Source organism: Arachis ipaensis, chromosome B5 (genome assembly GCF_059453495.1).
Source record: "Arachis ipaensis isolate K30076 ecotype BB chromosome B5, ASM5945349v1, whole genome shotgun sequence".
NCBI lineage: Eukaryota > Viridiplantae > Streptophyta > Magnoliopsida > Fabales > Fabaceae > Arachis > Arachis ipaensis.
This window is the reverse complement of record NC_142440.1, coordinates 4558244-4583972: the sequence shown is the minus strand read 5'-3', so window position 1 is coordinate 4583972 and position 25729 is coordinate 4558244. Positions and strand designations below refer to the sequence as shown.

Sequence of the window (25729 nt, the reverse complement as noted above, 5' to 3'; positions counted from 1 at the left end):
TTTATATTCACATATATTTAATAAATTTCATAGGGTGAGTACTTATGTCCGTGCCCCTATTAGGAGTGGCAAACAGGAAAGTCCGCCCTGTCTTGCCAAAAGCCCACCCCGCCTAATAAGACGGTCCTGAATTTTCTCCCCGCCCGCCTAATGGTAGGCTGGCGGGATCTCCTTTTTTTTATAAACCATTAAATATTAAACAATATATATAATTTCACAACAATTTCAATAAATTTATAATTTCTAAAAATATAAAAATTTATAATTTTTAAATTCACGCGCATTAACGTCTTTATAATTATAAATATGTAATAAATATAATTATAAATCAATTTTTTTGAAACAAAATAATAAAACCACCATTGTCCAAAGCAAAGAAAATATTATCCAAAATATATAATTAAACATCTTCAAGTTTATATATAAAACACAATCCAAAATATAACTTAAAACTTCTTCAATTATCATCTTCATCCTCTTGTAGATCAATAACATCATAGAAATTTGTAAAAAAATGGCTCTACCAAAATAAAAAGTTGGCCCAGCGGGAAAGCCTGCCCCGCCCCGCCGAAGCCCGCCAAATCCCGTCAATTAGGCGGTGTAGGGTAGGCAGGATTTTTAAATTTGGTGGTCATAAATTTCCAGCCCAACTCGCATTTTTTGGCGGGTTATGCGACCGGCTCGACAGGTTTCGACCCGTTTGCCACTCCTAGTCCCCATCTATTTTCGCGTGGCAAGTCGTGAGGATTTCAGGAGTCCCCATCTAGCTCCAAAATGCGAGTAATCCCTGCAAATACCTGTTTCGGCTATTTTTGTGATCATCCTTATTGCTAGTATTCATTGGTTCGTGATGTGGAGCTATTCTAGCCACTCAATAAATTCTCAGATAATCAAAGTTTAGGTTATATCATTTTTATAAAGTTACATGTATCCTTATTATAACAATATTAATAAAAGATAAATGGATAAACACTAAACTATTGTTTGGATATAAGATAAAAAATAAGAGGAAAGAAAATAGAAAGAAAAGTATATTTTTTGTGTGCTGTTTAGATGAAAAAAATGAATGAAAAGAAAATAGAGAAAAAATTTTCTTTTGCTTGAATGGAAGGAAAAGTAAGAAGAGAAAAAATTATAATAGAGAAAAATTATATTAATGTTTTTATATGTTATATATAAATTATAATTCAAATGGTAACTCTGTATTTTTATCCATGTTTGCACTTTTGAATCAGTTTTCTTCGCAACTTTGAAGAGAAAAAATTTACGTGAGCTCCATATACACTTTTATGTTTTTCATTCAATTTCTTTGTTGAACTAAATAATGAAAATTTGATTTTTCCATCCATTTTCTTCTCCAGCATGTTATTTCTCTACAAATTCTTTTAATCTAAACAATGCATAAATATGTCATCTATTCTATTATATATAACAATAACTAATATCACATATTAGGCTAATTTATGTTGATAAACCAAAGTCACCCTAAAATTACCTGAATCCCCTAAACCCAATAACGTTACCTAGTTGTCTCCATTTATATTTTCATATAAATCAAATTTAATGAATTCGAATTAGGGTAATAAGTAGTAAATCTAATTTATATTTAATAATTTACCTAAAACTTATGGTAAAAATGTAAGATATGATGGCAAAAAAAAAAAAAACTAAAGCGACATAAATTTTTTACTAACAAAAAAATATTTTTTTATTTTTTAGACATGTATCTATCTTTTTAAGTTATACATTTTGATTTATATAAATTAATGATAATTAAATGTACAAAAAAATACTAATTAATAAAAAATAAAATTTAAGATAAACATGTCATAAACAAATTGAAATAAAATAAAGACTTTTAATTATGATCATTAATTATAATTACATATATTTACTTCACGATTTATACTTCAAAAATACAGTATATTAATATTTTGTATTTTTATTTTTTAATTTTATACTGTCACAAATATTAGTTACTCTCCAATAATAACAATACTTTTATAAAAATAAACATAACTAAATGATCTTAAAATTATATAATAATTTTCAACATAACAAAAAAATATACAATTACCTAAAATATATTATTTGTGTAGTAACTGAAATTTAATTGTCAATATAAAGTAATATATAATATCATTTCGTAATCAAATAAGTGTTCAATCAAAGAATTTAATATTTATATAATAATATGACAAAATAAATCAAAGTTAGTTTAATCATAGCAAGCGTTCAAGTTTAAATTTTTATAAATTAATTTATTTGTGTTAAAGTTAATTGCGCAATAAAAAATTCATAAAAATTTCTAATATTGAAGTAGACAACAATTTATTTATAAATACAAAAAGTGTATTTAATAAGTCAGAAATTATTTTATTTTAATTTGGTCCATAATTCACATTATTTGAATTTAGCTCGATATATATGATTTGATTTGATTTGATTTAATTATTAGTTAAAAATATCTCAGTTGCCTATTTTATTCATAGATTTATTATTTTAATGACTAATAAATTAATCAAATTAATTAATTAGTACACATAATAAATTTGGATTAAGAAATTAAAAGAAAAAATTAAAAATACTAACAGAATATTCAAATAAATAAACTAAAAAATACTACCAAATCAAATTGATATAAATTACAATAAATTATATAATATTTAATCAAATTAATTAATTGATATAGTTAATTTATCGTAATAACTTATAGTTAATGAGTTAAAAGAAATAAATCGAGAAACATTCTCAGAAGCATGCTACGTCAGTTTCATCATTAAGTACAAAAATCTGATTTTTATATAATAGAATAGATAAATTTAAATGCGTAATATTATTCTTATTAAAATTATCTAATTATATTTATGCAACTTAAACTTTTAGAGAAGATTATTAATGACATCTTATTGGTCAAAAAATTCATTAATGACTCTAGAGTCTAAATAACTTGATGTGAATTTCTTTTTATTTTTTACATTAACTTTAGATAAAAAAAAAATTAGTTCTCACATATAATTGAAAACTTAAAATGCAATTAATAAAAAATTTTTATCTATAATTATTAATGAGATGTAATCTAGATATAATGAGATAGAAATAAATCATATAAATAGAGATTTTGTATAATAGATAGAGTTAAATTTAAGGATAACGATGTTTTTTAATTAATTTTTTTAATTTATTCAATAATAATAATAATAATAATAATAATAATATATTTGTCTAACTTAATTTAATTTTTTTGTAGACAATTCCTAATCTATTTTATATTTATCTACATTAAAAAAAAAAAGAAATGAAGGATATACAATTTTTAACACGGTGCTCTTTTAGGTATTTAGAAATCTAGAAAAAAAAAAGTCTTGAACAACCAAATAGCCACCTAACTTTTTTTGCCCTCAATTCTCTGATCTCACTCCCAAAAACCCAGAAGAATAGAATATTGCTTGACTTGCTTTCGAATGCAATAGAGAAGAACATGCAACTTCCATCTCGTCGCCGTTATTCCACCTGCCCAGTCATTACCGTTGTCGTGTCTGCTCCGCCGCTGCATGCGTTGCTATGCGTCATCCAATTTAATGAATTTAATTAGAATAAATAATAAATTATTTATTTTATTTTAGACTTCATAAATGAAAAAACCAATTCACTGATACAATGAATTACAATTAACGTAGTCTAATTAATTAAGTAATATAAATTATAATAAATTATATTAATATTTAAATATCCAATCAAATCAATTAGTTGATATAATTAAGTCATTGTAATAAATTTTATTGAATGAGTTAAAATAATTAAATCGGAAAACACTCTCTGGAGCATGCTACGTCAGCTCCATCATTAAGTGCAGAAACACAATTTTTATATAATAAAATAGATAAATAGAATAAATAAGTAAGTAAGTATTTGCACTATTATACTTCGTGTTCTACATGATGACTTAAGATATTTGTTTTGTATGTTAAATAATATAAATAATATTTTGTATCTTATATTCATTAAATATTGATATTAAGAGGAGAAAATTATGTAATAAATTTTATAAATAGTAATTATAAAAAATAAATAATTATTTATTATATATAATAATTCTTGGTATACATAGGATCATGTATATGTGAGTAATTATTATTATTATTATTTTTTATTATATTAGTAAATAATATTTAAAACTAAAAGAAAGAAAAATAACTAAAAAATTTTCTTAATTTGAATAAAAACTCTCTTATAAATATAGTAAAAATATAAGATATGATGTAGAAAAAAAGCTAAAGCGACATAAATTTTTACTAAAAATAAAAATATTTTTTTGTTCATTTTTTTTAGACACATAATTATTTTATTCAAGGTATAAATTTTAATTGATATAAACTAATGATAGTTAAGTATACCAAAAAAAAGAAATCAATAAAAAAATAAAACTTAAATAAGACAAATATGTTCTGAAAAAAATTAGAATAAAATAAAACTCCAATTATAACCATTAATCACAATCATATATATTTATCTTAAGATTTATACTTCAAAAATTCAGAATATTAACATTTTATATTTTATATTTTTTCAATTTTAGACTATTATAAATATTAGTTGTTCTCTAATAATAGCAATCCTTTTAAAAGAATAAACATAATTAAATAATTTTAAAAATATATCATGATTTTTAAAATAACAAAAAATATACAATTACCTAAAATATATTATTTTTGTGTAACAATTGAAATTTAATTGCCAATATAAAAGTTATATATAATATCCTATCATAAACAAATAAGTGTTTAATTAAAGAATTTAATATTTATATAATATAAAAAATAAATTAAAATTTGAACTTAATCATAGTAAACGCTGAATTTTAAATTTTTATAAATCAAATTTTATCATTTTTTTTCTCGAAGTAACTTATACAATGAAAAATTTCTAACGCATTATTGATAATCAAATAATAGAAATAATATATTAGTAAATAAAAAATATTATTAAAAGTTAAATATACAGATAAAAAATTATAACTTACAAAAATATTTTTAAAATTTATTACACAAATATTAAAAGTCATATATTTATATAAATTAAATTATATTAAATTATAAGATATTTAGATATTTAATTAAATTTAAAAATAAATAGTATGCCAATTCAAATAATTTAGATTGGAGATAAAAAAGATATATAATCAAATTATATCATATAACATAACATTTCTATAAGTTTCTTTTATAAGAGATTTAATACAAAAATATTTATCATCATTTGTTTAACGTAACAATTTAAATTTAAGTGAATTGTTCCAAAAAATACCTTTTTTGAATTATTTATTGTTAATATCTGGTCAATTTCATAACATTCAATAATGGCATAAATGATTATATTTGAACTACAAAGTTAACCTAAAATAAAATATAGAAATTAATGAGAACAAAATATTAAAACAAAAAATTATTAGAAGCGTAAAAATAGAAAAAAAATATCAAATTTAAATAATATAAAAAAGAATCTAATATATAAAGATGTGAATTGTAAAAATAGAGGGATACATATATAAAGAAGAATAGCATGCATAGACGTTTTTTCGCTATATCATAATTTGCTCCAGCTATACAATAAATTCAGCGGTAGTTGGTAGCTCCATTGAGCAACGGTAATGCTTAAATTGAAACATTTTCGAGTTATAAACAAACAATCAACGAAACATTATTCATCCATACCTTCTCATTTATCTATAAAAGAAATCTCACATAAAGAAAAAAAAAGAAGAAAAGAAGAGTTGAAATAGCAAGAACGATAAAAATGATGATTCTTATCATTTTGTTTGGCCGTCTATATATAGAAGACCAGAAAATCATGATTATCTAACAAAATTAATTTGTATTTATTGCATTTAATTTGAATAAGCAAGAAATGATCATATTTTAGTTTAGTATTTAATTCACATAATTTGAATTTGACTCAATACATATAATTTAATTTGATTTAATTATTAGTTAAAAATATCTCAATTGCTTATTTTATTTATAGATTTATTATTTTAATTATTAATAATTTAATCAAATTAATTAATTAATATATATATAATTTATACCTAATTTGATTTAATAAATTAAAAAATACTACCAGAATATTAAAAGAAATAAATTAGAAAATACTATTAAAACAAATTGATATAAATTATAATAATTATGTAATATTTAAATATCTAATCAAATCAATTATATAATATAATTAATCTCATAATAAATTATATTTAATGAGTTAAAAGAAATAAATCGAGAAACACCCTCAAAAGCATGTCACGTCAACTCTATCATTAAGTGTAAAAATCCGATTTTTATATAATAGAATAGACGTTAATTCATATATAGTATATAAACAAATTTAATTATAATAAATAATAATTTATTTATTTTATTTTAGACTTTATAAATGAAAAGACTAATTCACTAATATAAAGAATTATAATTAATGTAGTATAATTAATTAAGTAATATAAATTATAATAAATTATATTAAGAAAAGAAATATTTAAATATCTAATCAAATCAATTAGTTGATATAATTGAGTCACTGCAATAAATTGTATTGAATAAGTTAAAACAATTAAATTGGGAAACACTTTCCAAAGCATGCCACGTCAGCTTTATCATTAAATGCAGACATCCGATTTTTATATAATAGAATAGATAAAGAAGAATAGCATGCATAGACGTTTTTTCGCTATATCATAATTTGCTCCAGCTATACAATAAATTCAGCGGTAGTCGGTAGCTCCATTGAGCAACGGTAATGCTTAAATTGAGACATTTTCGAGTTATAAACAAACAATCAACGAAACATTATTCATCCATACCTTCTCATTTATCTATAAAAGAAATCTCACATAAAGAAAAAAAAAGAAGAAAAGAAGAGTTGAAATAGCAAGAACGATAAAAATGATGATTCTTATCATTTTGTTTGGCCGTCTATATATAGAAGACCAGAAAATCATGATTATCTAACAAAATTAATTTGTATTTATTGCATTTAATTTGAATAAGCAAGAAATGATCATATTTTAGTTTAGTATTTAATTCACATAATTTGAATTTGACTCAATACATATAATTTAATTTGATTTAATTATTAGTTAAAAATATCTCAATTGCTTATTTTATTTATAGATTTATTATTTTAATTATTAATAATTTAATCAAATTAATTAATTAATATATATATAATTTATACCTAATTTGATTTAATAAATTAAAAAATACTACCAGAATATTAAAAGAAATAAATTAGAAAATACTATTAAAACAAATTGATATAAATTATAATAATTATGTAATATTTAAATATCTAATCAAATCAATTATATAATATAATTAATCTCATAATAAATTATATTTAATGAGTTAAAAGAAATAAATCGAGAAACACCCTCAAAAGCATGTCACGTCAACTCTATCATTAAGTGTAAAAATCCGATTTTTATATAATAGAATAGACGTTAATTCATATATAGTATATAAACAAATTTAATTATAATAAATAATAATTTATTTATTTTATTTTAGACTTTATAAATGAAAAGACTAATTCACTAATATAAAGAATTATAATTAATGTAGTATAATTAATTAAGTAATATAAATTATAATAAATTATATTAAGAAAAGAAATATTTAAATATCTAATCAAATCAATTAGTTGATATAATTGAGTCACTGCAATAAATTGTATTGAATAAGTTAAAACAATTAAATTGGGAAACACTTTCCAAAGCATGCCACGTCAGCTTTATCATTAAATGCAGACATCCGATTTTTATATAATAGAATAGATAAAGAAGAATAGCATGCATAGACGTTTTTTCGCTATATCATAATTTGCTCCAGCTATACAATAAATTCAGCGGTAGTCGGTAGCTCCATTGAGCAACGGTAATGCTTAAATTGAGACATTTTCGAGTTATAAACAAACAATCAACGAAACATTATTCATCCATACCTTCTCATTTATCTATAAAAGAAATCTCACATAAAGAAAAAAAAAGAAGAAAAGAAGAGTTGAAATAGCAAGAACGATAAAAATGATGATTCTTATCATTTTGTTTGGCCGTCTATATATAGAAGACCAGAAAATCATGATTATCTAACAAAATTAATTTGTATTTATTGCATTTAATTTGAATAAGCAAGAAATGATCATATTTTAGTTTAGTATTTAATTCACATAATTTGAATTTGACTCAATACATATAATTTAATTTGATTTAATTATTAGTTAAAAATATCTCAATTGCTTATTTTATTTATAGATTTATTATTTTAATTATTAATAATTTAATCAAATTAATTAATTAATATATATATAATTTATACCTAATTTGATTTAATAAATTAAAAAATACTACCAGAATATTAAAAGAAATAAATTAGAAAATACTATTAAAACAAATTGATATAAATTATAATAATTATGTAATATTTAAATATCTAATCAAATCAATTATATAATATAATTAATCTCATAATAAATTATATTTAATGAGTTAAAAGAAATAAATCGAGAAACACCCTCAAAAGCATGTCACGTCAACTCTATCATTAAGTGTAAAAATCCGATTTTTATATAATAGAATAGACGTTAATTCATATATAGTATATAAACAAATTTAATTATAATAAATAATAATTTATTTATTTTATTTTAGACTTTATAAATGAAAAGACTAATTCACTAATATAAAGAATTATAATTAATGTAGTATAATTAATTAAGTAATATAAATTATAATAAATTATATTAAGAAAAGAAATATTTAAATATCTAATCAAATCAATTAGTTGATATAATTGAGTCACTGCAATAAATTGTATTGAATAAGTTAAAACAATTAAATTGGGAAACACTTTCCAAAGCATGCCACGTCAGCTTTATCATTAAATGCAGACATCCGATTTTTATATAATAGAATAGATATCTTTTTATATAAATAATCACCTTTGTTAAATTGTCTAACTATTTTTACAAGGAAACTATTATAGCATGAATAGTTACTCTTTTGCTAGAATTTAAATCTCATCTTGTTCGTACAGTAATTTATTGGTCAATAATAAACTCTTAAATAGAATTTAGGTTTGCGACAAATTAGTTTTTAAAATAAAGTGACAATTGTGTCCTCGAGGATTTCGACTTCGGACTAATTAATCTTTGAAGAAGAAAAAAACTAATTAGGTCCTATACCATAGCAAATGATAGACATGTATGTCATTCCATCAATAAATAATACGAAACAAAATAGAGTTGTCCATGTATTTTGTTATTTACAGTAGTGAGTGTCTTTTACTTACTGTCACATGAGTATAGAAACCACGTAATTTTAGATAATATATAAAGCATTCATTATCTTTTGAACTTTCATATAACTTTTATTTACTACTAATTTTATCAAAATAAGTGAAGTTTCATTCCAAAAATTGTTATTTATGTAACAATTTTTTATAAATAGACACGCTATAGTAGTTAATTATACATATAAATACTATTCTTAAATTTTATGTGATAAATTGATAAAAAATATAATGCATCTATCGTTTATTATATTAAAGAATCATATTGATATTTTTTGTTTTACTTTAGTCTAATTTTTAAAAGGTGACACGTGAGGAAATTGAAACTCACCAACTGAGGTCCCTCACCTACCCATACAGTCCCACACACCCTTCCCATCTTCGTCTTCTCTTAAACAAAAAGGCTCTGTTCTTTCAATCTCACACACTCATCATGTTCGCACCTTCTTCACCCACCAACCCACAATCATCAACAACCTCATACCCTGAGGACCTTTAATGGCTTCTTCCACCGCCACCCAATTCTCCCTTTCCCTCTCCGCCAAACACGCAGCCCCAACAACAGCCTCCAAGCTACCCACTCGTGTCTCCTCGCTTCAAAAACCGAACTTGGTGCCACCCCACTTCGGATTACGATGTTCTCACAGTCAAAGTGTCCCTCTTTCGAAATCAAGGATTTGCGCTAGCTCAGCTCAAGTTATGGATCCCGTCACTTCAAAGAATGAACCCACCATCGTTGACGTCGATTTGGGCAACCGCAGCTACCCCATTTATATTGGATCCGGCTTGCTCCACAAACCCGAGCTTCTCCAGAGGTGAATTTGTCAAATTAAAACTTTTCTTTCATTTATGGCATCCCCAGTTTTTTTCTTGTCTTTAATTATTGCCAAATTTGTGTTTTTGAATCTTGATCGCTCAAATTATGTAAATGTCGGTATTGGTTGGAAGTTCCAAGTCACTGCAATGGACCAAAATTGTGCACAAAAGAAAGATATTCATGTTATTAGTTTATATCAATCAACCATGCTTCATCGCAATCATATAATTGTATTGAGCAGGGTTGTGCTAGTGTTACATTAGGACACTTGGATGCCTTTGATTGATGTATTGTTGTAGTGTATATTTAATTATTATTTGATATCCGGTTTCACCGTTCTCAATTAATTGTGTAGTGTGTTATCCCATACCTACAAATATGATTGAGAACTCAAACTTGCCATTCAGATGGGGGATTATATTTCATTTTATATTATTCTGAAGTGCTCTGTTCTTACTAGTTTGTTGTTGTGTGATAGGCATGTCCATGGAAAGAGGGTTCTTGTGGTCACTAATAACACGGTTGCACCATTGTATCTAGACAAGGTCATTGATGCTTTAACAAAGGGAAACCCAAACGTTTCAGTCGAGAGTGTAATTTTGCCGGATGGCGAGCAGTACAAGGACATGGTAGGTCTTTCTCGTTAAAGTTAACTTTTGTGTTTATTGGCTCCCGTGGGAAATTGCGTAAAAGGTGATTGCATATTCAACTGATAGGATACGCTTATGAAAGTCTTTGACAAGGCCATCGAGTCACGGTTGGACCGACGCAGTACATTTGTTGCCCTTGGAGGAGGTGTGATTGGAGACATGTGTGGCTATGCTGCTGCTTCCTTTCTACGGGGTGTTAATTTTATTCAGATTCCTACCACTGTTATGGCTCAGGTCTTTTGCTTCTCTCTGTCCCTCTCACACCTTTCTTGATTTTCTCTAATTCTCTATTGATTTTGCTGCTGCTCCATCTAATGGTAATACTTCTGATTTCCAATTCCTAAGTTACTGTTCTTCACTATTCATTAGATTGTGTATTTTTTTTTTCTCAGGTTGATTCATCAGTTGGTGGTAAAACTGGGATAAATCATCGTCTTGGAAAGAATCTAATTGGTGCATTTTACCAACCCCAATGTGTGCTTATTGACACAGACACATTGAATACGTTGCCAGATAGGGAACTAGCATCAGGTTTTGCAGAGGTTATAAAGTATGGGCTTATTAGGGATGCAGAATTTTTTGAGTGGCAAGAGAAAAATATGCAGGCATTAATGGCAAGGTAAACTTTTAAGTACTGTACTGTACTTTAACAATCCTGCATATGAAGTTTGTAAGAGGTGAAGTATCTCATGGGTCATAATATTATTGGTGGAACCATGGAAGTGATATGAAAATGTGCTCTTTGCGGGAAGGGAAAAAATGTGTCACCACTCTTGAGTTTGTGTTTTATGATTTCTCATTGCTTATTGCATTTCACATACTTTTCGCTTTGTCTTCTTTTTACTTTTCATCACAACGTTGTGCAGTTTCTTCTGTAGTGGTTTTCTATTCTTCCATTCCTGACAATTTAATGTCTTCCATTACAGAGATCCTGCGGCACTGGCATATGCTATAAAGCGATCATGTGAAAACAAGGCTGAGGTTGTCTCCTTAGATGAGAAGGAAAGTGGAATGAGAGCAACGTTAAACCTGGGCCATACATTTGGTCATGTGAGTGATTTTCTTTTTACTGGTTATTGTATTGTATTGTATTATTTTATGTGATATCCTGAAAAATTGTATAACTGAGGATATAAATGCATATTTCTTCTTGAGCAAGTATAAAACTGATAATGTAATCAGAATTGAAATTGAGTAAATAGAAACATTGAAGAAAAAAAAATAGTACTGAAGGTTGCCAAGATTATTCTTCTGTAATTTCCTAACTTTTTTTTCTCTTTCTTGCGGCACTAAACTTTAGGCAATAGAAACTGGAGTTGGCTATGGGAAGTGGCTTCATGGAGAGGCTGTTGCAGCTGGCACGGTATTTTATTCTTTATTTTTCAAAGTTCAAATAGAACCCTTAATAGGCACATTTGTATTTTTATTCTTGCCCACTTCTTCTCATAGTGAATGGAAATTGTATGTCCTATGTATACAGGTAATGGCTGTTGACATGTCATATCGCTTAGGTTGGATTGATGATTCGATTGTGAAACGAGTTGGAGACATTTTAAAACAGGCTAAGTTACCTACTACACCCCCTGAAATCATGACGGTGGACATGTTCAAATCTGTGATGGCGGTAAGGGTCTCGACACTTTACCACTCTTTCCATGCTTGATTTTCTTTTGTTTTGTTCAATGGTTGATTCGTTTTGGTTTGACAGGTTGATAAAAAGGTAGCAGATGGGTTGCTAAGACTTATCCTTCTGAAGGGTCCTCTGGGCAATTGTGTCTTCACCGGGGACTATGATAGAAAGGCACTAGATGATACTCTTCATGCATTCTGTAAATCCTGATTTTGGGTTATGATATATTTGCAATTCTTTTTAATGATGCTTGTATCTCATGATAGTCTCGTGTATTTTTTCCTATGTTATTTCTATGTCACACTTTGTACTACCATTATACAAGCAAGAGTGTATTACAAAGTTGTATTATTTAAAAATCGAGGCTTGGTCAATAATTATTATCTGGGCAGAGCTCATATTATTCCCATATTTTTCGTTGCTAACAACTTTGCTAAAATTGTGCTCCAGAACACGGTGACTTGAAGACTAAAGATGGTTACTTTAATTCTAATGTCATGAAGATTAGGCAAAGTTTCAAATAGAAGCTAACTTTTACAGCTGCATATTCTTTGTGGTGTTTGGAAATAGGGTGTTTTCATTTCAAGTGGATAATATAGAAAAAGAACTGTGTTGTACACAAGTAAATAAATATTATAATTGGTTATCATTCTTGAGAAATATGGTTACATTTGCTGGTTTGCCATGACCAAAATTTCCAACTTTCTACCTAGCCTGTGATGAACCAAATCACATTATAGCCTCATATCAACGGCTAAAAGGATTCATATAGACTACCTAAATCTGCAAAAAAATTGCATGTAAAGATGTCAGACCAGTGTTGGATATTGTTTTCTGATCCTCCTGGTCCCTACCTTACATAGACTATTCACTGTGGACAAGGATCTTTTGAAGTGAAGATATCATTTTAGAGAATAAAGTAAGCAAATTTTACCTTTGGATCAATGAATTTAGAAGCAAGACTCATCTTCTCTTTATTGATCCAATGATGAAATTCCTCATTTACCCTTTAAAATGAGAATCTTACTTTTGAGGATCCACATCCACTTTGCTGCATCAGGTTTGGTGGCCACAGTGTGCTTGAACAGCAAGAGTCTTTAAGTTATTTGGACATAATTTTCCTTGGTTGTCAAATATATTCTTGTCCAGGGGCACAGCACACTTTGCCTTTCCCAGGCAATACTGCACAATGACATGAAGAACGTTTCATCTGAATATAATGCATTCCTGCATGCCAGTTGTAAAAAAAAAAACATAAAGGTTGGTTAAGTTGTTTTACCTGTTCAACCACCTTCTGGCTATTTGGTGAAGTGCAGTTTCCAGGGAACAAATGTCCACACTCGCCTACCGGATCACCATAACTTGCAAATTCTACATGAGTAATTATTTTGTTCTCAGGACACGCCAAGTTTGCTGTTGGTTTTGGATTCTTCACTTTGGTGCTTACCACGCCCAGATCTCTCCTCCATGTCTTCACATTTGGTGGATAATCTTCCCTTACTATGCTGCAAATTGTATCTCTATTGACGGTTTGGATCTTGATACCCTCTACTTTCCCTCCCATTTCCTCTAATACAACTATTAGATTTTCCTTTGGCTTCAAGAAAGCTCTTGGGATATGATATCTGGGAACAAAAAATATTGAAATAAGAGTTTAAGTTTCATGTAGTTGTTGTATATCTTGCGGATTGCATGTTCTATCTGTCCACTTTTAAGTGTCATTTCTCGGCTGCATTTGGAAACAGTTTCCAAATACATCCAAAAAATGACACTTAAAAGAGGCGGAAGTAATATTATATAGCACATTACTGACATGCCCTGCGAAGGATTTCCTAGAGGAGAGAGGTATGATGGCCAATAACGCCCAATGCTTTTTCCATTAACCCAAACCATGCCTTTGGACATGGTTTCCATTTGAATAGCAACAGGGTCATTTCCCTCAGGAGCATCAAAGTTAGCCTGTTATTGATGGAACATACATTTCAAGCATTAGATAAATTGGTTCTTTACCTATCATTTTGATTTCAAATTCATGTTCTCCTTTGTTACATGATCATGTTTTACCAAACAAGAATACCTTGTACCATGTAAGAGCCGCCCCCTTGTCGGCTTTAGTCCACTTAACCTTCTGAGAACCCTGCTCTGTGAAAATGTTATTTTTTTCGCCATCTAAGCTGATCTGCAACACAATTGTAACTTTATGTCTCAAAACTATCCACTAGGGAATAATTGTGTGCATGTGAAGTACTTATTGTCACACCTTATGTGACCATCCTTTTCTCGACAGATCAAGAGGACTAGTTTTAAGGCCAAGCAGGGTTATAGCGCGCACACCAGCGACCCTGTGCTCCAAATAGGATCCGCTATCCTAGAGTGATTAAGAAAGACATATTTTGAGTTCCTAGACCACTCTGCTTGGGAGAAAAGAATGAATAATAAATGAGGCAACAAGAAGTTATGAAAGTATTACAGGGAACCCAACAGTTGCACCCAAGATTGATATGTAATTTACTCCTGGCTTCAAGGATATCGGTTTTTTGAAGACGAAATTCTTTCGTATAAGGGTCCCATGCCCAGATCCTATGATAACAGTGCAAATTGAGAGATGTCAAGGCCAAATTGAAGATGAGGCCTGGAGTAGAGGACAGTCTCTTTAGAAAGAATATTACCTATGTATTCACCATTCACAAATGCATGCAAAAGGTGACCAAGGGATGTTATTTCAAGCACCAGGCGACCAGTTGCCGAGTTTAACTGAGTAGCGTCCAACTTTAAACTGCCCCATGGAGAAAGAACACCAACAGATTCATTGAAAGGAAAGGCAAGTCAATCCAGTGAGAAGTTCAGAACCATTTCTTGATATTCTGGTAAGGATTTCCACTTACCTTGTTGTAAACCATAGATAATCAGAATCATCCTTGGTTGTGCTGAAGTGCTCCAAAGGCTCTACAAATTTAAGAGGAGAAGTATCTGGGGTAGGAATGGTCTCTTTGAACATTGTCCATTGGAGATTATTGGCAATATTTGAATCCTTGTATCTTCTTTCATTGTGTTGGGAAACAATCTAAGTAAAATTGAATCAGATTGAACTAAAGCTTAGCTTGGCATCAAGCTCACAACTTAGAAAGATGAGAACATGAACGTGTATACTACCATTCTTGAGTTGTAGACAACTATTTTGCAGTCGGGGAGTATGCTTATAGAACGCGGCGGCAGGTAATATTTGACTCCTCTAAATTCCACAGTTGCATCCAATAAAGTGTTGTTGTTAGACAAGAAAGCAGTGCATGTGTTTCCTTTCCCCTCATAAACTCTGGCCTACAAACAAAGAATTCCCATAATAAGCAACAATGCAGCCTAAGACACTGATGTAAACTACTCCATAGTTCACAGGCCTACCTCTGTATCATCACTGAACTCTTGCAGTGATGGAGTTCCCCACAATAAAGCTTTCTGGCTAAGTTTCAAAGCGTCGTGCAAGTTTCGCAGATGCCCCCATTTTGGTTCCCTCTGCAGTCCTAAATTCACAAACAAATGCACCTCAGACATGAAGAATGCTGAATTATGGAGTGTCTAATAAAGGTTCATTCTGCAATCTAAAGCAACCAAAATAAAAATTTTATGAGGGTCCAAGTCCAACATGCCTAACCATATTCATCAAGAGGAGCTTCATCATAGTACCGAGTTGTTATGAAAGACGACGTTGTTCGTCCAAAATTCGTTCCACCATAATACTGTCAAGCAAAAGATAAACAAAAGTGTTATTGGAAATGGAAATCTTTTTGGATTCTAAGTTTCACAGCTAAACTTTGCAACATCCATTATTGAAAAGCTATTCACCATATAATAGTTAGCAAGAGTTCCATTCTTAGAGAAGAATCTAGCAATGGAGAATGCAATGTCTTCAGCAGTTCTTTGTGATGGAGGATCTCCAAATGCTCTATACCTGTAATGAGATTGTGATTCCAAATGAATAAAGTACCTAGCACCATTTTAATGTCATCACTTGAGTATTACACTTACTGTGCTGTCCAATTCTCAGTCCATAATATTGGTTTATTAGGACTGTTGGGGCCAACAAAAGTATCTCCACAGTTTCTTCCATTGCAAGTATTTATCTGCGCAATCGTTGTTGATTTCTTCCAATCAATTTTTCATTCAGAAGATAAAAAAGAAGCCATCATAGAGGAACTGCATGACCTACCACTGAACCTGGTGCATCTGATTGCTTGCACATAATCCATGGAACTCCAGTGTTTAGGCCAACTGCCATGTCTCCTGCCCAATGGACGTACGCCGTTCCGTGTTCTTTGTATGCCTTTTGAACTGTGTTATATTCATTTTCAATCTGAAAAAGAAAAAAAACAGCAGTGAAAATGTAAAGCTTGTGTTTTGATCAAAGGTACATACTTGTTATTTTGTGAACTTTAATTTAATTCTCACTTCAATTGTTAACCTGTGACAAAATAATTGGACCTCCTTGAGAGGCAAAAAGCTTCTCATCCATCATCTTTTTTATGATTATTGTGGTGAACTTTTCCATGTGATACTGCATATACAAACACAATCAAGTTCATTTATGCCATTTCAGGAAGAAATTCTGTGACTTAAAGCAACAAGTTAGAGCAACTACCATGAAAGGTTCATTGTCTGATCTGAATGTAATGTTGGGAACATGTTTTAACCATACTGGCAATCCTCTGAAATGTTGCCAACAATGCAAATTGAGAAGAACATCAATGGTATTATATAGTAATTTCAATCATTAAGTTAGAATTAAGAAACTAAACTTTCATTCCATACCCATAATTCCATTCAGCCTCTATGAATGGCCCAACTCTAAGTGTTGCATACATACCACTCTCCCCAATTGTCTTTATATATTTCACTAAATCATAGTCTCCTTCAAAATTGAACTGCAATAGGATAAGAAACACTAATCTATTAGCATTAATTAGCCTACTTAAAAGAATAATTAATAAAATAATCTTACACAAACTTGGTACTAAAACACTTTAGACATGATTACTTGGCCTTGTACTGGTTCATGAATATTCCAAAAGACATAAGTCTGAATCACATTTAGCCCTCCTTCTTTGGCTTTCTTGAAAATGTTTGGCCACATCTAATCAAAATAGATGAAAGTATAGCAAATGAAACATATAGTAAGTCTCCATGTCCTTGTCAAAATTAAAAAGTAAATTATACTCGCATTTATTGAATTTATGTAATATATATATAACAACTTTTCGTTTATTAATAAAAAATAGGAGTGACATTATTATATATACATAGACAATATGGCAAATATGCATGTGTACCTCAGGGGGGCAACGAGGATAATGAATTGAACCAGAGAAGAGAAGCATTCTTCTGCCATTGATGAACAATGACTTCCCATCATAAGTAACACCCTTGGCTGGACCATTTGAAACAACTGAGACAAAAAGCTGTGCAACAAGTGCTGTGAGAAACAAGCCTCTACTTGTAATAGTCAACATCATATCATAACAAAAAACTCTCCCAAAAAAAATGGTCAAAACTTCAAACACAACTCAATTAAATTCAGATTCTAACTTAGAGAATTTGTGCACAACAGGATAGGATATGTTATGTTTTTTGAGTATATGTGAAGGATCATCCATTAACACTACTATGTTGTAATCAAAATTCACGGATTAGCCCTTCAATTATGTGACTTAGGAGAATATTTCGGTGTTTCTAATGTGTGTGTGTGTGTGACAATTATTTCAGTTTGTTTGTCCAATTCACATTTAGCTATTGTTGACAATCTGACTTGGTCAAAACATACAATTTTGGAATGGTTGAGGCTTCTCTGCATCACACGTGGAATTTAAATCCCCACCTGAAATATTGTTGTTTTTTAGTCAAGCAGTTTGCTTGCTTTTTGTTTCATTTCGTTTCATTTTATTTGTATTTGAAGGCAACATAGGAAGCATGAAATTACAATCGTGTTATTTAAACATTTAAAAATACATCATATATAAAAATTTAAAAGTGATAAAATAAATGTCAATATAAAAAATATTAAGTCATTAATATTTTTGTCTTGTCCTATATTTGAATTAACACCAGTCAATTCTCTCTCTCTCCTTTTTTTTTTTTACACTAAAACCTAAAATTAATGCCCTTTAATATTCCTTAATATAAAATATAATATCTAAATCTTATATAAAAAAATACGTAAATATTAGAATTACAAATTTTCATGATCGCTTATCTTAACTTATGATGGTATGGATAAAATTTTGTCAATTTATATTTCTTATTCATATGACATCTTTAGTAGAACAATAAATATATTGGATGTTTAATTTATTAGGTGCGTAGATGGTTATCCTAATATTAAGATTTAGGTAGGTAATTTGACAGTGTATTGTGTTTTTACTTTATTGGATCAATTTTAGAATTCATTGTTCATATTATTCACAAAAACTATTGTCTACCTAGTAAAATTCATATTAGAATAACCATCCGCACACCTAGTGAATTGAATATCTGATGTATCAATTATTCACATTGTTTAATATTTTCATTGTCTACCTATAGTCCAAACGTTGTTAGAGTATCAAATGTTAGAGTATAAAAATTGCATGTCTCAATCCTTTTAAATTTTGATTTGATGAAAGTAAATAAAGCAAAATTGTGAAGAAGCTCAATACTATGCTTGTTAAACTGATTGAACCTAACTTTCAACTCCCTAGCTCCCTCCATCAAATTTTGACCTAATATTGTTGAAGATTCTTTCCTGTTGACCAAAAAGTTTGTATCTATTCTATTATATAAAAATCGGATGTCTGCACTTAATGATGAAACTGACGTGGCATACTTCGGAGAGTGTTTCCCGATTTAATTGTTTTAATTCATTCAATACAATTTATTACACTAACTTAATTATATCAATTAATTGATTTGATTAGATATTTAAATATTTCTTTTCTTAATATAATTTATTATAATTTATATTACTTAATTAATTATACTACATTAATTATAATTCGTTATATTAGTGAATTAGTCTTTTCATTTATAAAGTCTAAAATAAAATAAATAAATTGTTATTTATTCTAATTAAATTTGTTTATATACTATATATGAATTAACGTCTATTCTATTATATAAAAATCGAATTTCTACACTTAATAGTGGAGCTGACGTGACATGCTTTTGAGAGTGTTTTTCGATTTATTTCTTTTAACTCATTAAATATAATTTATTATGAGATTAATTATATCAACTAATTGATTTGATTAGATATTTAAATATTACATAATTATTATAATTTATATCAATTTATTTTAATAGTATTTCCTAATTTATTTCTTTTAATATTCTGGTAGTATTTTTTAATTTATTAAATCAAATTAGGTATAAATTATGTATATTAATTAATTGATTTGATTAAATTATTAATAATTAAAATAATAAATCTATAAATAAAATAAGCAAATGAGATATTTTTAACTAATAATTAAATCAAATTAAATTATATGTATTGAGTCAAATTCAAATAATGTGAATTAAATACTAAACTAAAATATGATCATTTCTTACTTATTCAAATTAAATGCAATAAATACAAATTAATTTTGTTAGATAATCATGATTTTCTGGTCTTCTATATATAGACGGCCAAACAAAATGATAAGAATCATCATTTTTATCGCTTTTGCTATTTCAATTCTTCTTTTCTTCTTCTTTTTTCTCTTTATATAAAATTTCTTTTATGAATAAATGAGAAGGTATGGATGAATAATGTTTCGTTGATTGTTTGTTTATAACTCAAAAATGTCTCAATTTAAGCCTTATCGTTGCTGATGGAATTGGATGACAATATGCTCGGCATACTTGCGGCTTAAGAAATCAGGTCATGTGCTCGAGGTGCACCGATATAAACTTTTGGAGCACTGCGTTGAATTCATTGTATAGCTACAGCAAATTATGATATAGTGAAAAAACGTTTATGCATGCATGCTATTCTTCTTTATATATGTATCCCTCTATTTTTACAATTCACATCTTTATATATTAAATTCTTTTTGATATTATTTAAATTTGATAATTTTTTTTTATTTTTACACTTCTAATCATTTTTTGTCTTAATATTTTGTTCTCATCAATTTCTATATTTTATTTTAGGTTAACTTTGTAGTTCAAATATAATCATTTATGTCATTATTGAATGTTATGAAATTGACCTGATATTAACAATAAATAATTTAAAAAAGGTATTTTTTGAAATAATTCACCTAAATTTAAATTATTACATTAAACAGATGATGATAAATATTTTTGTATTAAATCTCTTATAAAAGAAACTTATTGAAATGTTATGTTATATGATATAATTTGATTATATATATATCTTTTTTATCTCCAATCTAAATTATTTGAATTGGCATATTATTTATTTTTAAACTTAATTAAATATCTAAATATTTTACAATTTAATAAAATTTAATTTATATAAATACATGATTTTTAATATTTATATAATAAATTCTAGAGATATTTTTACAAGTTATAATTTTTTATTTGTATATTTAACTTTTAATAATATTTTTTATTTATTAATATATTATTTCTATTATTTGAGTATCAATAACGTGTTTTTTATTGTATAAGTTACTTCGAGAAAAAAAATGATAAAATTTGATTTATAAAAATTTAAAATTGAGCGTTTACTCTGAGTAAACTCAAATTTTAATTTATTTTTTATATTATATAAATATTAAATTCTTTGATTAAACACTTATTTGTTTATGATAGGATATTATATATATAACTTTTATATTGGCAATTAAATTTCAATTGCTACACAAAAATAATATATTTTAGGTAATTATATATTTTTTGTTATTTTAAAAATCATTATATATTTTTAAAATTATTTAATTATGTTTATTCTTTTAAAAGGATTGCTATTATTAGAGAACAACTAATATTTATAATAATCTAAAATTGAAAAAAATAAAAAATAAAAAATATTAATATTCTGAATTTTTGAAGTATAAATCTTAAAATAAATATATATGATTATGATTAATGGTTATAATTGGAGTTTTTATTTTATTCTAATTTTTTTCAAAACATATTTGCCTTATTTAAGTTTTATTTTTTTATTAATTGCTTTTTTTTTGGTATACTTAACTGTCATTAGTTTATATCAATTAAAATTTATACCTTAAATAAAATAGTTATGTGTCTAAAAAAATGAACAAAAAAATATTTTTATTTTTAATCAAAATTGATGTCGCTTTAGCTTTTTTTCTACATTACATCTTATATTTTTACTATATTTATAAGAAAGTTTTTATTCAAATTAAGAAAATTTTTTAGTTCTTTTTCTTTCTTTTAGTTTTAAATATTATTTACTAATATAATAAAAAAGTAAAAATAAAAATTATTATTCACATAATTAAAATAAATATCCTAATATATACATAATCCTATGTATACCAAAAATTATTATATATAATAAATAATTATTTATTTTTTATAATTACTATTTATAAAATTTATTACATAATTTTCTCCCCTTAATATCAATATTTAATGAATATAAGATACAAAATATTATTTATATTATTTAACATACAAAACAAATATCTTAAGTCATCATGTAGAACAAGAAGAATAATAGTGTAAATACTTACTTATTTATTATATTTATCTATTCTATTATATAAAAATTTGGGTTTTTACACTTAATGATGGAGTTGACGTAGCATGCTCCACAGAGTGTTTTCCTATTTAATTATTTTAACTCATTCAATACAATTTATTACAATGACTTAATTATATCAACTAATTGATTTGATTGGATATTTAAATATTAATATAATTTATTATAATTTATATTACTTAATTAATTAGACTACGTTAATTGTAATTCATTGTATCAGTGAATTAATTTTTTCATTTATGAAGTCTAAAATAAAATAAATAATTTATTGTTTATTCTAATTAAATTCATTAAATTGGATGACGCATAGCAACGCACACGACGGCGGAGCAGACACGACAACGATAGTGACTGGGTAGGTGGAATAAAGGCGACGAGATAGAAGTTGCATGTTCTTCTCTACTGCATTCGAAAGCAAGTCAAGCAATATTCTATTCTTTTAGGTTTTTGGGAGTAAGATCACAGAATTGAGGGCAAGAAAAGTTAGGTGGCTATTTGGTTTTTCAAAGGTTTTTTTTTTTTATTCTAGATTTTTAAATACCTAAAAGAGCACCGTGTTAAAGATGGTATATCCTTCATTTTTTTAATGTAGATGAATATAAAATAGATTAAGAATTGTCTACGAAAAAGTTAAATTAAGTTAGACAAATATATTATTATTATTATTATTATTATTATTATTATTATTATTATTATTATTATTATTATTATTGTAATTGAATAAATTAAAAAAATTAATTAAAAAACATCCTTATCCTTGAATTTAACTCTATCTATTATGTAAAATCTTTATTTATATGATTTATTTCTCATTATATCTAGATTACATCTCATTAATAATTATAGATAAAATTTTTATATTAATTACATTTTAAGTTTTCAATTATATGTCAGAACTAATTTTTTTTATCTAAAATTAATGTAAAAAATAAAAAGAAATTCACATCAAGTTATCTAGACTCTAGAGTCATTAATAAGTTTTTTGACCAATAAGATGTCATTAATAATTTTCTCTAAAAGTTTAAGTTGCATAAATATAATTAGATAATTTTAATAAGAATAATATTATGCATTTAAATGTATCTATTCTATTATATAAAAATTGGATTTTTGTACTTAATGATGAAGCTGACGTAGCATGTTTCTGAGAATGTTTTCCGATTTATTTCTTTTAACTCATTAACTATAAGTTATTACGATAAATTAACTATATCAACTAATTAATTTGATTAAATATTTAAATATTATATAATTTATTGTAATTTATATCAATTTGATTTGGTAGTATTTTTTAATTTATTTATTTTAATATTCTGTTAGTATTTTTAATTTATTTCTTTTAATTTATTAATCCAAATTTATTGTGTGTACTAATTAATTAATTTGATTAATTTAGTAGTCATTAAAATAATAAATCTATGAATAAAATAGGCAACTGAGATATTTTCAACTAATTATTAAATCAAATCAAATTAAATCATATATATTAAACTAAATTCGAATCATGTGAATTATGGACCAAATTAAAATAAAATAATTTCTTACTTATTCAATACACTTTTTGTATTTATAAATAAATTGTTGTCTACTTCAATATATGAAATTTTTATGAATTTTTTATTACGCAATTACTTTAACATAAATAAATTAATTTATAAAAATTTAAACTTGAACACTTGCTATGATTAAACTCAAACTTTAATTTATTTTGTCATATTATTATATAAATATTAAATTCCTTGATTAAACACTTATTTGATTACGAAATGATATTATATATTACTTTATGTTGACAATTAAATTTTACTTACTACACAAATATTATATTTTAGGTAATTGTATATTTTTTTTGTTATGTTGCAAATTATTATATAATTTTAAGATCATTTAGTTATGTTTATTTTTTTAAAAGTATTGTCATTATTGGAGAGTAACTAATTTTTGTGATAGTATAAAATTAAAAAATAAAAATACAAAATATTAATAAGTGTATTTTCGAAGTATAAATCTTGAAGTAAATATATGTAATTATAATTAATGATCATAATTAAAAGTCTTTATTTTATTTCAATTTGTTCAGGACATGTTTATCCTAAATTTTATTTCTTTATTAATTAGTATTTTTTTGTACATTTAATTATCATTAATTTATATAAATCAAAATGTATAACTTAAAAAGATAGATACGTGTTTAAAAAATAAAAATATATATATTTTGTTCGTTAGTAAAAAATGTATGTCGCTTTAATTTTTTTTTGGCATCATATTTTACATTTTTACCATAAGTTAGAGTAAATTATTAAATATAAATTAGATTTACTACTTATTATCCTAATTCGAATTCATTAAATTCGATTTATATGAAAATGTAAATGGAGACAACTAGATAACGTTATTGGGTTTAGGGGATTCAGGTAATTTTAGGGTGACATTGGTTTATCAACGTAAATTAGCCTAATATGTAATATTAGTTATTGTTATATATAATAGAATAGATGACATATTTATACATTGTTTAGATTAGAAGAATTTGTAGAGGAATAACATGCTGGAAAAGAAAATGGATAGAAAAATCAATTTTTCATTATTTAGTTCAACAAAGAAATTGAATGAAAAACATAAAAGTGTATATGGAGCTCACGTAATTTTTTCTCTTCAAAGTTGCGAAAAAAACTGATTCAAAAGTGCAAACATGGATAAAAATACAGAGTTACCATTTGAATTATAATTTATATATAATATATAAAAACATTAATATAATTTTTCTCTATTATGATTTTTTCTCTTCTTACTTTTTCTTCCATTCAAGCAAAAGAAATTTTTTCCTCTATTTTTTTTCATCTAAACAACACACAAAAAAAATATACTTTTCTTTCCATTTTCTTTCCTCTTATTTTTTATCTTATATCTAAACAATAATTTAGTGTTTATCCATTTATCTTTTATTAATATTGTTATAATAAGGATACATGTAACTTTATAAAAATGATATAACCTAAACTTTGATTATCTGAAAATTTATTGAGTGGTTAGAATAGCTCCACATCACGAACCAATAAATGCTAGCAATAAGGATGATCACAAAAACAGCCGAAATGGATATTTGCAGGAATTACTCACGTTTTGGAGCTAGATGGGGACTCCTGAAATTCTCACGACCTGCCATGCGAAAATGGATGGGGATTAGGGGTGACAAACGGGTCGAAACCTGTCGAGCTGGTCGCATAACCCGCCAAAAAATGCAAGTTGGGCTAGAAATTTATGACCACCAAACTTAAAAATCCCGCCTACCCTGCACTGCCTAATCCACGGGATTTGGCGGGCTTCGGCGGGGCGGGACAGGCTTTTTCGCTGGGCCAAGCTTTTATTTTGGTAGAGACATTTTTTAACAAATTTTTATAATGTTATTGATCTACAAGAGGATGAAGATGATAATTGAAGAAGTTTTAAGTTATATTTTGGATTATGTTTTATGTTTGATTGATTATAAACTTGAAAATGTTTAATTATATATTTTAGATAATATTTTTTTTGCTTTGAACAATGCTGGTTTTATTATTTTGTTTCAAAAAAATTGATTTATAAGTA

General features: G+C 26.5%; 2 protein-coding genes across 2 annotated transcripts; one reads left to right on the top strand and one right to left on the bottom strand.

Annotated features, from left to right (window-relative positions):
- The first annotated feature begins 9639 nt into the window (after positions 1–9639).
- LOC107642564 (3-dehydroquinate synthase) lies at positions 9640–12844 on the top strand. Its single transcript, XM_088486644.1, has 8 exons — positions 9640–10153; positions 10634–10784; positions 10872–11039; positions 11198–11424; positions 11732–11855; positions 12106–12168; positions 12286–12429; positions 12514–12844. The coding sequence occupies exons 1-8, from the start codon at positions 9837–9839 to the stop codon at positions 12643–12645; spliced, it is 1326 nt and encodes a 441-aa protein (XP_088342770.1). The 5' UTR covers positions 9640–9836; the 3' UTR covers positions 12646–12844.
- Positions 12845–13564: 720 nt separating this feature from the next.
- On the bottom strand, positions 13565–17939 carry LOC107642561 (beta-galactosidase 13-like). Its single transcript, XM_088486645.1, has 18 exons — positions 17757–17939; positions 17465–17560; positions 17239–17351; positions 17069–17135; positions 16892–16984; positions 16640–16783; positions 16459–16553; positions 16276–16381; positions 16085–16169; positions 15835–15953; positions 15589–15753; positions 15321–15499; positions 15105–15211; positions 14906–15015; positions 14696–14803; positions 14513–14614; positions 14249–14394; positions 13565–14060 (listed from the first exon to the last, which is right to left on the bottom strand). Exons 1-18 carry the CDS (start codon positions 17937–17939, stop codon positions 13565–13567), a joined length of 2514 nt encoding a protein of 837 aa, XP_088342771.1.
- Positions 17940–25729: the final 7790 nt, after the last annotated feature.